This window comes from Cicer arietinum, chromosome 7, assembly GCF_000331145.2.
Source record: "Cicer arietinum cultivar CDC Frontier isolate Library 1 chromosome 7, Cicar.CDCFrontier_v2.0, whole genome shotgun sequence".
NCBI classification, from domain to species: Eukaryota; Viridiplantae; Streptophyta; class Magnoliopsida; order Fabales; family Fabaceae; genus Cicer; species Cicer arietinum.
The window spans coordinates 2,931,381-2,946,254 of NC_021166.2; the positions used below are offsets into that span (position 1 = coordinate 2,931,381).

The 14,874-nt window shown below is 26.8% G+C and overlaps 2 protein-coding genes across 2 annotated transcripts; one reads left to right on the forward strand and one right to left on the reverse strand.

The window, feature by feature from the left end:
* Nucleotides 1-2,703: 2,703 nt before the first annotated feature.
* LOC101493024 (cytokinin dehydrogenase 3-like) lies at nt 2,704-9,007 on the forward strand. The gene is made up of 5 exons (XM_004507879.4): nt 2,704-3,367; nt 6,610-6,737; nt 7,434-7,700; nt 7,796-8,064; nt 8,622-9,007. Exons 1-5 carry the CDS (start codon nt 2,770-2,772, stop codon nt 8,908-8,910), a joined length of 1,551 nt encoding a protein of 516 aa, XP_004507936.1. The 5' UTR covers nt 2,704-2,769; the 3' UTR covers nt 8,911-9,007.
* A 208-nt stretch (nt 9,008-9,215) lies between these two features.
* Nucleotides 9,216-14,625, reverse strand: LOC101506131 (cytokinin dehydrogenase 3-like). Its single transcript, XM_004508182.4, has 5 exons — nt 13,950-14,625; nt 12,305-12,432; nt 10,809-11,084; nt 10,195-10,463; nt 9,216-9,806 (listed from the first exon to the last, which is right to left on the reverse strand). Exons 1-5 carry the CDS (start codon nt 14,581-14,583, stop codon nt 9,482-9,484), a joined length of 1,632 nt encoding a protein of 543 aa, XP_004508239.1. The 5' UTR covers nt 14,584-14,625; the 3' UTR covers nt 9,216-9,481.
* Nucleotides 14,626-14,874: the final 249 nt, after the last annotated feature.

Genomic DNA, 14,874 nt, shown 5'->3' on the forward strand with positions numbered 1-14,874 from the left:
ATATGTTTGCGGTATATACTTTCATAAAAAGATGTGTACGTAAATTGGGGGTGTGAAGAGTATTTATTATAAAAAAAAAGTGGGTGATGCGTATTAGTAGAAATTAATATTGAGATATAGTTAAAAAAAGTTTGGAGGTATATTTGGGCCGTAATAGTTTGCAATATGTGAGGCGTACGAGTCTTGTCCAGCTTTGGCCATGCAATAGGTGTGTAGTTTTGGGCCCTGCCCTGGTTTCAAAAATGAAAAAGCTTCTTTTTTCATCTAAGTCTTTTTTAAAGTTTCTAAATTTTGTTTAGATCGATTAATTTAGAGGTGTATTTTATTCGTTTAAATCATATTTGATAGTTGTTTATTGACTTCCAATATTAATTTAAAATATATAAAAAATACTATTATATTAAAGCATTTGATAATATATTAATTTTATTTTTCATTATCGAATTGAGTTTTTTACTACTGAATCTTAGAATCTGCGAAAATACAATTTAAAAAAAACACGGACCATGATATATTCCTATCTTTTGACGAGTAAAAGCAATGGTATTCAATACTTCTTCTTTTGACCATTTTTTTCTCCAAATCTTAATTATTTGATTTATATAGAAAATAAATGATATTAATTTGAAGTTTCTAATAAAAAATTTGAGATAGAGTTTGAATTGTAATTACTTTAAACGATTTACTATTTTTTAAAACTCATAATGATTAGAGGTCAATAACAGTTCTTCTCCATTAAAAATGAATATCAAACATAAAAGTAACTTCTACACCATCAAAATTAAAGATCAAACATAAATAAAAAAATTGAATAAATAATGTATCATGCCTCGATGATTTTTCTTATAAAATTACATTTTCTTATTTAACTTAACACTCTACTTTTTAAAAATTCTTAAATTCCACAATTTTAACTTGAGTTGGAAAGGTCAACTTCTCCACTAACTAATTCCTCATCTGTAATTTTGAACTATTACACACTTTTCCATCTTAGAAGATACTTATCTAAAAATATGATTGATTAAGAATTTATCTTATATCCTTCTAAAGGAACCTTGTTATTTTCATTTATAATTTTTTTAGCCTAATACTTTTAATTATTGTTCATCGTTTTGTTTTTAACTAGCAATAATTAATATATACATAATGAGAAGATAAATGAAATATATTCTTCCTATATTCCTATATTATATAAAAGTTATGTAGTTTGGAAATCAATAGAAAACGGGTCAACACAGGACATTGTAGATCATGTGTGGATTTGTCTATTGTGGCAAAATTGTCATTTGAGCCACGATCATGAAATTAATTCACTATCCAATTGCCCTGTAATATTGTATTTCTTCCCAAAATCGAAATACAATCTACGGTTGCCAAGGAACTAGTGGCGTGCGGTTAAGTACAATTAAGTACTTTTATCCTATCTCGTTTTTTTGTTCATTTTGATTCACCACGTGCAAAATCTTTATTAAATCTTCAAACAAACTAATCAACTATATACAATAATGTACAACTTTTACCAAATATATACGTGATGAATTGTAAAGCCTAGCCTTAGACTGGACTCAGGTGTATATAAAATTTATTTGAATGTTACTTCACGCTGCAGGTCAAAGAAAAATAAGCAAAATACAAAAAGATGACTTCAACTTCAAAATAAATAAATAAAATTTTAGTGTAAGTATGATATAAAACTTGATTATTTAGTCAATGAATCACACATATATAGTACAAAGCGTTCATGGAAGGACACTAAAAAATCGGTAGGTATCTAATAAATTTGACACAAATGTTAATATAATTGAGCATGTGTTAATTTACACACTAATGTAACATTGTTCTATACACGAATTTTTCTTTTTCTGACCAAATATTAATATATTCACTATATTATAAAATTTTAATTTCCGGTACATGGAATTTTGTTGGGAGAGAAACTGATTTGCAAGCGCATCATATCATACACAGTATGTCAACCATATAACAAATTATCTGTTGACTTTCACAAAAATCATCACACGTAGTACTACAGTTTAATCTTCAAACGACTAATCAATATGAAGCCATTCTTAAAAAAATAAATTTTATTTGTCAAAATAAATAAATAAATAAATTAAAGAAATCAAATAATGTTCATATATTCAACTTTGACTATAATATTTTATCTCCGTCCAAGTACTAATTAATCGGCGAGAAAGACAACGTAACTGAAAAGATTGAATTTAAGAAAATCCAAGTTTTGTGCTTAGCCTAAAACGTGCAAAGGAAAAAGGTAATTTAATTTACAGATCCAAGGTTATATATATTTATTACACCTTCAAGACGTATAAATCAAAGCATTACACTCAATGTTATACCACCACCTCGTTACATGCTCCATAAAATTATCAGTTTCTTAATCAAGTAATTACACTCAAACGAGAATTTGAATTTGAATTTTGAAAGAATAATAATTGGTCTAAACTTTATTTAGTTTAGCCAATTGAACTATTTCAAAGTATAATAATTTTTTTAAAATCGAATGATTAAGTCTTGTTTAGATAGCTCGAGTGATGAATTAAAAAATATAAAAGAAGTTAATATTTAAATATGAAAAGCTAAGATAGTTTGACTAATATGTTAATATTTTCTTGTAAAAAAACGGAAGGGTTAAAAAAAAAAAAAGAGCTTCCTCCTTATCCTATAAATACATGACTACACATTTAGAGGTGAGAAAGAGAAACAAGAAAACTCTCATAAACACATTAAAGGCAATATAGTCAATTAACTATGGCAAGTTATAATTCAAAAGCTTTGATTCTACTATGTGTAATTAATAGTGTAGTGCACACAACCCAAATATCAGAACCATGGTCAGCACTAAATGCACCAAAAGATATACTCCAAATGCTTATTCGTGACCCCGTGACCCTTTCATTAGCCTCAACCGATTTTGGCCACATAGTTCACCAAAACCCATTTGCAATATTTGCTCCATCATCAATTAATGCCATATCGAAATTGATAAAATTTTCAAATTCACTTCCTTTCCCTTTTACTATAGCTCCAAGAGGACAAGGACATTCGGTTAATGGACAATCGATGACAAATGATGGGGTTGTGGTGAACATGACTCAATTGATCAATTATAGGTTTAGATCAAATGAGAGTGGAATTGTTGTGTTTGATGAATATGTTGATATTGGTGGTGAACAAATTTGGATTGATGTGTTGCATGCAAGTCTTGAACGTGGACTAACACCACTCTCTTGGACTGATTATTTGTTTTTATCCGTTGGTGGAACTCTATCTAATGCTGGAATTAGTGGCCAAACCTTTCGATTTGGTCCTCAAATTTCTAATGTTCATGAATTGGATGTTGTTACGGGTATGTATCAATCATTCTTTTCCATAATTGCTTTTTCCCCAATTAATTTTGTTTTATACTAATTTCGTAATAATTTTATTATTCTATGATTTTTTATGAAGTTTATTATTCTATCATGAGATAAGGGTGAGATTTTTCACAAAAACACGTTATAACAAAAATAAGTTTTTTGAAATTACATCAAACAGCACCATCACATACATCAACATTAACATTAACGGAACTAGCATATAAATTTATTTTGCAAGTAAATAAAAAAATTTGGAAGAGAAGAACAAAGATATAATAAGAAGCATTACAATAAAAATATATAACAAGAAGTTATTATTATTTGTTTCGAAGAAATGCTTTAGAGGAGTAATGCTTATTAGAGATATAAAATGGTTATAAATTATTTATTTTAGTCAGAAATTAATTCTTCTAGTGTAGGTATATAAACTTAGTTATATCTAGTATTGTAATTATCTTTCTCATTGGATCAATATAAAATTTATCTCTAGTTTACTTTTTTCATGCTTAATATTAATATTTTGTAAATTTTATTATGGGATAATTATTCTGCTATTCTTTCTCAAATTTTCTTAAGAAATTTTTTTTAGAAGCTTAATTGGTATCATTTCATCATGATATCAATTCCATGTTAAAATCATCTTATTATTATAATGATTAAAAAAAAAACTCCATGAGACAATGGATAATCATGTTTGCAAACTAAATTTTACTAAGACCTAAAACTTTTTTAATACTTTCATAATAATCTTGTGTCAACATCAACAACTTTCATCAAATAAAAAAAAGATGCAATAAAGTGCATTTATTGAAGATTTTTTAAGAACACAAACAATATTAAGTGTCAAAATTATTTTTTTTAGTCAAATTGACATTGAAAAATGCAAGCAAACATATTGCATAGAAGTATAGACTCTAGATTCAACACTTACCAACAACAACAAAAAAAAAAGATTGTTCTTCCTTCTAAAAAATATTCATAATTGATTTATCATTTAGGAAGTCTTAGCTAATGACTAAAGAGTTGTGCATAAAATTTTGTTAAAAAAAATAAAAAGATTTTGAATGAAAGTGTAGACTCAGTTCAATACATATTCTAAATAAAAAAAAAAGAAGAAGATTACATTAAAATTTTTCTTGTTCTTATATGAAGCTAATAATATTTTTTTTTTTTAAATAGTTGATTTATTTTCGGCCATCGACCGTTAAATCTCATTTATCCATTTATATAATTTTTCCCGCATTTTAATTAGATGATGGAGATTTTAATAAACTCTCATATTACATGAGATAATCAATTATCATATTGAAATTTTTATACTGGTTTTGGTTTCACTTTGAGCGGATAAGAAGTTAAATTCTTAAATATAATATTGTTTTAAGTTCAAAATCTTAATAGATAAAAGAATGATTGGCATACGAAACTCCACGAAAAATAAGTAATAAATTAGCTGTTGTAGATTAATCCTAAACGAAAAATAAGTAATATATATATATATATATATATATATATATATATATATATGGTGACAACAAAAATGTTCTAGAATATCTTGATAATAAATTGAAAAACAAGGAAAATAAGACAAGTTGGTTTTATTCAACAAAATCAGTTAATTCAGTGTAACAGCATTGATTAAAGCTATCTTGGTAAGTCACATCATATCTTTATAGAAGATTTTAAATCTTTTTTTTGAGGAAATAAAGATTTTAAATTTGTCTCTATATGAAGTGAAAATTGACCATGTTATTAAAAATTGATGTAGGGGTAGTTAGTATTTCTTTGGAATTAATTAACATGCTAGGTTCAAAGTCTAGTTATGTCTATTGAATTATCAAAAGAAAACGTTTAATTAAATACGTCACTTGCTAGTTGAGTTTTATCACTTGCTATTCATTGGCATATGTAATGGAAAATTTGGCATTTTCATGGTAAAATCTAATAAAACTGTGGGTAGTTATACGAATCAGCTCATATCCCATATATAAGAACTTGAATTCAATTTCGTAATTTCTTTACGAGGACTTTGTAGTGAATAATATGTAAATATATTATATGTATTTATCCTAATGCATGTATTCATAGGATCCATCAAACGTAAACCTTTTCTTTCTATAAAAAAATCAAAATAATAGGCATTGGCCTAAAGAAAAAAAGAAGTAAAATTAGCACTAATTTGTACTTAGAAAGGAGGTGAGGGATTTTTTATTAATATTGGACGAACAACCGAATCATTAATTAATAACTTTTTGGTTGTGACATACTATTAAAATGGAGTAGAGTAGTTGATATTTAGCAAAAATATATAATTTTTTTTAATCAAATAGCACAATAATTAAATTAACACACCTTAAATTTGGAGAAGATAGAATTCAAACCCGTGTATTTGTCTATATAAGTTGAGTTGGACAGAAATAACTATTTTTGTTTTTTATATATGCATATTTTCTTTTCAAATTATTATTAATTTAGGTGCATATCTCCTTTACATAGTATTGGTCGAATTTTTGATAATCTTATAAAATTTGAATCTATCAAATACCAATAGATTTGTAAAAAAAATTAACAATTAAAATAAGAATGTTATTGTCACGTGACTTCACCGTATATATTCACCAAGATTCCATATCAATGATGATTAAATCAAATTAAGACATGAAATATTACATTGTTCATCATCTTATTTGACTAGTTGTATACGCTTCGAATATGTTCTTTAATAAGTCAGCCAACAAATTGTATGCACACATTCACGCTGCTCTCATTTTATTGACGCAAGAAAATCACATCACATCATTACGAAATAAAAAAAAATAAAAAGAAAAAAAAAATCACATGATTTCACTAAAATGCAAAGATACATTATTTAATGTAATTGCTGCAAAAAAAAGTATACGGTGTAATAATATAATAAGTGTTCAATGCAGTTTGCAAAGAGAAGAATGATAAAATAAAAAGTTTTATATTTTTTTGGGTTCACAACGGTGTGAAGTGTGTATTTGGAACGTAACAATGTTCTTTTTAATTGAAAAGTGGCGATTGGTTAATTTGATTTGTTTTTTTTAATTCTCACTCTTATATTTTTTATCAAATATGAAGATGACTTTTTGATCCACTTCTAATAAATTGACATTTTATTATTTTTGTGTTTCTTCAAAGATTTATTTTATATTAAATATCATCACTCATATATTTATACATGTTGAAATTATAAAATACTTGACTTTCACAGGAAATGGAGACTTAGTGACTTGTTCAGCTGAGAAAAATTCAGAATTATTTTACGGTGTTCTTGGAGGATTAGGACAATTTGGGATTATTACCCGAGCAAGAATAGCTCTAGGACCTGCACCCAAGAGGGTAACTAACATATTCTTTAATTCATTTTCTTAATTATTCATTTTGTAGTATGAATTTTGAGTACCTATCTAGAATTTAAGTAGTTGAAAAAGGAAAATCAATTCCATGAATACATTTGCTTTCTTGTTAGTTAGTCCCGACCAAGATCTATAATTTATATTCCAACTAAACAAATTTTCCCATAAAAGAAACAAAAGCTCAAAATTGAGCACTCGTCTTTTCTTTTATTATATTACATATCATTCTCCAACTTTTGCAAGTATATAGTTTGACTACAAATTTCTCTTAGAATCATCCCATAGACAATACGAAAACAAGCCCGATCCAAAAGTCAAACCACTAAAATTAGGACTAAAAGAATGTTTATTTAAATAGTTTATATAATATTATTAATTATGTTGCTGCTTTAATTGTAATTATAATATGTTCTATGATTCAAATTTAGATTGTGCCATTTTTATTTATTTACAATTTAAAATCTCACTTTTAAAGGTTGTTTTAGGCCTATAAATTTGTTGAACTATGTTTTTTACAATATAAAACCTTATTTTTTTAAGGTTGCTTCAGCCTCTAAATTATAATAAATACGGTAGTAATTTAAAAAGACATTTATATTTAAGGATACATTTTTTCCTCAATCGAGGCATATTAATAAATACAGAGGTAGTAAACAAATGTTTGATTAATTTCTTGCAGGTGAAGTGGCTTCGTTTACTTTACAATGATTTCTCTACATTTTCTGGAGACCAAGAACATCTAATCTCATTCAATGGAAGAAATGAAACTAATGCAGCCAATTATGTTGAAGGCATGTTGCTGCTAAATCAGCAGCCACTAGACCTATCATTTTATCCAGAAATTGATCAACCTCGCATAACTTCATTGGTAACACAATATGGCATCATCTACATCATTGAGCTTGTTAAATATTATGATGATAATTCTCAAGATCAAATTGATCAGGTAATTAACTTAATTAGTCATACTATTTTTCTTTCTTCTTGATTTGCATAATTAATATTGCTACTAACTTAGATATTTTCTTGGTTCTTGAATAGGAAATTGAAATTTTGGTTAAGGAATTAAGGTTTGTCCCTACTTTTATGTTCGAAAAGGATGTGTCATATGAAGAGTTTTTGAATAGAGTACATTTTGATGAGCTTGCACTAAGAGCACAAGGACTTTGGGATATTCCACATCCTTGGTTAAACATCTTTGTTCCAAGATCAAGAATATCAGATTTTAATGAAGGTGTCTTTAAGGGAATTATCCTTAGACAAAATATTTCTGCAGGACTCGTAATAGTTTATCCAATGAACCGAACAAAGTAAGTTTTGTGAGATTCATGAATTGAAATAATTAAATAATTAAAATTAAATAAGTTTTTTAATTTCTATAAAATTTTCAAACTTAGTTTTTAGACCTTATAAAAAAAATTATTTAATCCTAATTCTCATTTTTTTTAATTTTTTTTTTTGTCTTTGTAAGTCAATTAATTTATATTTTTTTAAATTTTAATAATTTTTTTGCAGTTGTATTTCAGACGTTATAAATATATCTTTTGCAGAAAAAAATCGAACTTTTTAATCAATGGTCAATGAAACATGAATTTTTAAGATTTTGACTCTTAAAAATTCATGTTATTCATTTTTCAAAAAAAAATTTAAAAAATGCTCTTTTAATATTTTAAATATATCTAAAAAATAATTCAAAAATTTAAATAATAAATAAGAGTTGACTTAAAAATAAAGATTAAAAAAATGAAACAAATTTTCGTATAGCAACTACAATCAAAATTTTAAAATTATATAAAGACTAAAATTTTATTTAACTCAATTAATGAATTAAAATCATAAGGTTATATGTTTTTGGATTAATTTACAGGTGGGATGATAAGATGTCTGCAGTTACCCCTAATGAAGAAATTTTCTACATTGTGAGTCTTTTGCGTACAAGTGGATTTGAAAAGTTAGAGGAATTTCAAGCACAAAACCAACAAATATTACAATTCTGTAATGATGTTGGTATAGGGATCAAACAATATCTTCCCCTAAACAAAACACACGAAGATTGGGTGAAACATTTTGGCATCAAATGGGAAGATTTTGAGAAAAGAAAAGCTCAATTTGATCCCAACAAAATATTGTCACCTGGACAAAGGATTTTCAATTAAATTAAAAATAAACTATATGTGTCTAGTTTTTTTCTTATCAACTTGTTGTACAGAATAATTAAACAGTTAAATAGTATGTTTTATTGTCATAATTAAATATTTGCACATATGTATAGTATGGGAAACAAGTTATTTTACTAAATTCAGTAAAAAAACAAAATTATTTAACAAGATCGAATAAATCTATATATAACACATTGCACATACGTCACTACATATTTCTGTTCTCATTTTAAAATTAAGTTGTACTATGTAGTATGTACCCCAAAAAAAAAATACATATGTTATATACATATATTTATAAAGTTGCAGGGAATATTTTTTTATTAATACATTTTTGCTTCTTAAAAAATTTATGCCCCATGTACATATGATTAACAATCTATAACATATCTAAAGTAGATCTTGTATAAACCTATATCGTAGTAAAAATGTAAATGGATCATATCTCTATAAAGATTTTTTTCAATTTTTCTCTAGTGGAATCTCAACCATCTAACATGAGAGAGAAAATGAAATGAAAAGTACAATGGAGAGGATCCTAATCCAGGAACTATATAAAAAAATTCATCTATTCATATGGACTATAACAGATTTTATTGGTATTGTCGTTGAAGATTTTTTGTCCAGGTGATAGAATCATTCTCGGATCAAACAAAAGTTTTGTTTCCAAGAAAGTCCTCCATTTAGTGCCAAAATGGTTTTTCCAATGTTCCTCTGTGCTGTGGTTGGGAAGATATTGCTTAACCTTAATGCCAACATCATTACAAAACTTCAATATTTCTTTGTTTTGAGCATCATATGCTTTCCAATTATTAAACGCACTTGAGTGTAAAAATCCAACCGCATAGAAAACATCCTCGTCTGGTGTAATTGTTGACATCCTATCATCCCACCTATAGTTAAATTTCATGTAGTTAACAACTATTATTTTCTAACTTTATATCCTTCTTATAAATTATAATTATAATAATTGAAAACAACAAATTAAACGACTGAGTAATTAGTAAATTAAATAAAAAAGATTTACATTTATGTTTTTACTTTTTACTCTGTTCTGTAAAAATATAATTTTTTGCTTTTAATTCCAATAAAAAATTTAAAATATTTTTTGGTTTTAGTCATTACAAATATATTCATTTTCATTTTAACCATTTTTTTAGAGGCTAATATTAAATATTTTACATATATATAAAAGCAAAAACTTATTTATTTGCATGAATAAAAAACACATTTAAAGCTAAAAAGAAGGATACATTGCATACAAAAAATGTAATGACTTACTTGCTTTTATTCATGGGGTAAATCAGGACAATTCCACTAGTGATGTTTCTTTTAAGAATTATATCATTGAATACACCTGAATTAAAATCCAAGATTTGAGATTTTGGTACAAACAAATTAAGCCATGGATGAGGAACATGCCAGAGTCCTTGTGACTGAAGTTTCAACTCTCCACTTCGGACTCTATTCAAGAACTCAACATATGACACATTTTTCTCATAATGTAGTCCAGGGATATAAGCTAATCCTTGAAGTAAAACTTGAATTTCCTACATAAACAAAGAAAAAAAATAAATATTATTGATATTTATCAACAATGTGCAATTACAATCTTTTGGTATATAAAGCTATTAAAGATTCAACATCTAGGATTAGTGAGCCGGCCAACCCAATGGTAAAGGCCCAAATTTTAGGCCCATCTGGAAAAAAAATTAATATATTAATCTGAGTAAAATTGAACTCGAAACTTTTAATTACAGTATCCGGTTTAAGTTATATAAATGAAAAAAATTAATTGAGAAGAGAGACTCCACTAAAATATTGTCAATTATATAGATTTTAGAGATTAATTATTTACTTAAAAAACATGTCATTATGTTATAGAAGGTATGTACCTTGTCGACCATTTTCTCGGATTGATGATCATAATATTTAGCCAATTCAAGACAGTAGAGGATGTTATGCTTAGTTATTAAAGAGGATATTCTAGAATGGTGAGATAGAGGGAAGAAAGAGGATCTCCAATTATTTATGGATCCTTGTTGCATTAGCAGCATTCCTTCCAAAAAATCCAATTCAATATTTTTTGTACTTCCATCGATCGATATTAATCGTTCCTGATCTTTTGTAAAATCAGAAAAGTCACTATAAAGCACTCTCACCCACTTAACCTGCATAATAATGCCAACATAAATGTATCATTACTAATAATCAATTAATTAATGGTAATTTTCGATACATTATAGTTTTTTTGGTTATATACTTGAAGATAAAATTAATTTAAAATTTAAATTAAATTAAATTTAAAACAACTAAATTTAAAAAAATGGGATGATATCAAATGATTGGATGTTGGATATAATATCCAACAAAATTAGAGTGTGCACCTTAATTAATTAATATATATAGTTACACCAGAATAGTTATTGATTGCACTCATTCAGTATTATTTAAAAGATAATTAATTATTTTTTTAAAATAAACTGTTGAATTAATTAAAATTTACTATTATATTGATTATATTTATAAATTTTAATATTATCGATATTATATTTACAAATTTTAATATTTTCTGATATAATCATTTCTTATGTATATATTAATATTAATGTTATTTATAATTATGCTATCCACGTTAATATTGACTAATTTTATTCACATAAAAAAATTAATTATAAATTAATGTCAAAATATAAGATAGTTTCTAGAAATGAATTAGTTTTATATTAACACATATTCCACATGAAATAAAATATAAACAAAAATAATAGTTAAAAAATTTATATAATTAATTAAAAATTAAAATCAAGTGTAAATTTTTTAATTGCTGATATTTCACAACCACTATTATTTTTGATATGCTTTTATGGACACTCTTGTGTCAGCTTCCAATAAATTATTTGAACCACTCTTTAGACAGAGTATGATATGTGTGGCCAAAAAGTTGTAATAAGTTATGTTCTTAAAAAATCGTATTATTTATGGCGACATGAAAAAAAAAAAGTCATTTTTCTAGTAATAATGATTGATGTTGTTGAAAAAAATAAATAAATCTTATTTGCTCCTATATGCACATTGTCAATAAAGTGATTGTTGTTAAGAAAAAATTCGCTTGTACTGCAAACTCTTATGTATGTATAGCTCATTCATGATCCTATTGAGTAGGAAAAAAAAAGTTATAAGTTATTATCATATTAGTGAAAAGGTCTTTCATGGATGAACATGGAACATCATAGAGGGAAATATATGACCAAAATGATAACATAGACAAGGACACGTAGCTATGATGTGGTAAAACATATGACAACTAGATTCGGGATACGTATAATATTGTTGGAGGAAAAAAAGCAACTACAAGACAAATGAGTTGTTTTCAATTGTATAAACGTACCCATGTGGGAGCTGGTTCAAGAGAAATTCTTGCCCTTGTTATAACCCCAAATTGTCCTAAGCCTCCAAGAAGCGCGTGAAATAACTCTGAATTCTTCTTAGAAGAACACGTTACCAAATCTCCTTTTCCTAAACCAAATCCAAAACATTATTATTTTTTAAACAATTATAAAACCGGAAAGTGAAACTCAACCCAAATAAGAAAAAAAAAAATTCAGTTGTACTTTTTTTCCACCACTAAGTGAATATGAAAATATTCTCTCATTTCTTGCATCCCAAATAGCCAATATATTATTAAATGCGAAATTAAGATTAGATCCTTCCCCTTTTCCAACCAAACCTACTAGATGAAAACAACTATATATTTATTAATTTAATATTTTAATAAGAAACATGCATTCATACATCAATAACGGTATGTTTTTCCATGCATGCTGCTTCTTAGTACTTGTAATTTAGATTTTCTATGTGAGGGATTGACGAATTAATAATTAAGACTTGGACCAACATACAGTTAATTTGACAAGAATAGATGACTAGGAACGTGTGAACTGATTCTAACTTGTGGAAACATTTACCTATATTATAGACAAAGACTACTCCTTTTTAGAACCCAACAACTACGCTAAGTATATACGAAACATGTAATTTTTTAAAATATCATGTTAAGTTGATCAATGCTGAAGAAGTTCTATTAATTAATAATAACTAAATTTACTAAATCATTTGTCTATATTTTTTTTAGTTGAACAAGTATGACACGTGTCGTTTTATTAGTGAATTTACAAACTAGCTACTTCAACGCATTTTTAGGTCTACACGGATGAATGACACTAAAATATGACATAACCTTATGCATAATTTTTTCTTTCCACTATTAGTACGTACAATACCTCATGAACATTATTCTTCCACTAAAATTGATCACTCGGAGTTTGATTAAGTATGATATTTAACAATTCATTATGTGAAAACACGTTATTATTTTATATTTAATTAATTTAAATTTTGAATTGATTTTGTTTTAAAGATAACGGTAATCAATTTATAAACACATGGGTACTTAAGAATTTACTTATATTTTTTCCGTTTATATATTTTTGCAGTATATCAACTTTTTTTTAGCATTGGCCTTATAGAATAACTTATAAACGACATTGTAGGAGATCCAATATACAATCTCTTAATATAAGTAATGGATGTGGGTTGTGTGCACTTGTAATTGTAACTCTATGAGTGCATGCATTTACGTTACTCCGAATGTTTCTATCAAAATCAGATAGTTCAATTTTTAATGAGATTTAGATTTAATATTAGTCAAAATCTTTATTAAATTTTAAACTGTACGATCTTAATGTAGTCCGTCACACTGCATACAATTTAAAATTCATTAAGTGATACTTTGTATATTTTTTTATAGATGATATTATATAATTACCACAAAAAGCTTATATACAACTGTGTGGTCTAGGACTTGAATAAAGAACATGATGTTCAACATAACAATATCAATATTTTGTTTCTTGAATTAAGACTTAAAAAGATGTGATAGTAAGTATTCTATAATTAATAAAAATTGACAAATAACATTAAAAAAAAAATGAAAGAAACAAAAAACAATGTTCCTTAATTACATGCAATCATACCCGTAATGACATCCATTTCATGAACATTGGTGATTTGAGGTCCATAGCGAAATGTCTGTCCACTAATTCCAGCATTAGAAAGTGTCCCTCCAACCGTTAGATAAAGATAATCGGTCCAAGAAACAGGTGCAAGTCGATGTTCAAACGTTTCATACAAAACATCAATCCAAAGTTGTTCTCCACCAACATCAACATAGTAACCAATCAAAGGGTCTTCAGAAACACTAATTGCACCCCCATTTCTCTGTTTTCTATAGCTAGCCATGTCAACTACAACACCATCACGTGCCATGGCTTGTCCACTAGTGGAGTGACCTTGGCCTCTGGCTGCTATAGTGAAAGGAACAGAGCTATTGTATGAGATTTTGATTAAGGTTGCTATGTCTTGTATACAAGATGGATGAAACACTGCTAATGGTAATTCGTGGATGATGTTTCCATAGTCATTGGAAGCAACTTGGATTGTTTTAAGGTCGTTATGGAATTTGTTGGATATAGTAGTGTTAACAATTATGGTATGCTCTCGTGGTACTACAGTTTTCCATTTTTCGATTTTTCCTAAGGTGGATGTTAAATTGGTTATGGTTATTAGTAGTAGTATGAAATAAGTGGCATAATGGTAATTTTCAGCCATGAAACAGATATATATATATTGAAGAATTGGAGATCAACTTAAATAAGTATTTGTTAAAATGAGATGGAGAAAGCAAGGGAGGGCTATAAATAGAGTGGATGAACTTGCATGAGAAAGAGTCGTGACAATTAATAAGAGAGATCTATCATTTGATAAATTCTAGATTCTATTTGGAAAATTATAGGTATATTACTCACCAATCAAGTGTATCATATTAATTTATAGATTTAATTATAACAATTTTTATTGATCTATTTTTCCTTATAAATAGGATCGGATAGAGTATTTAGT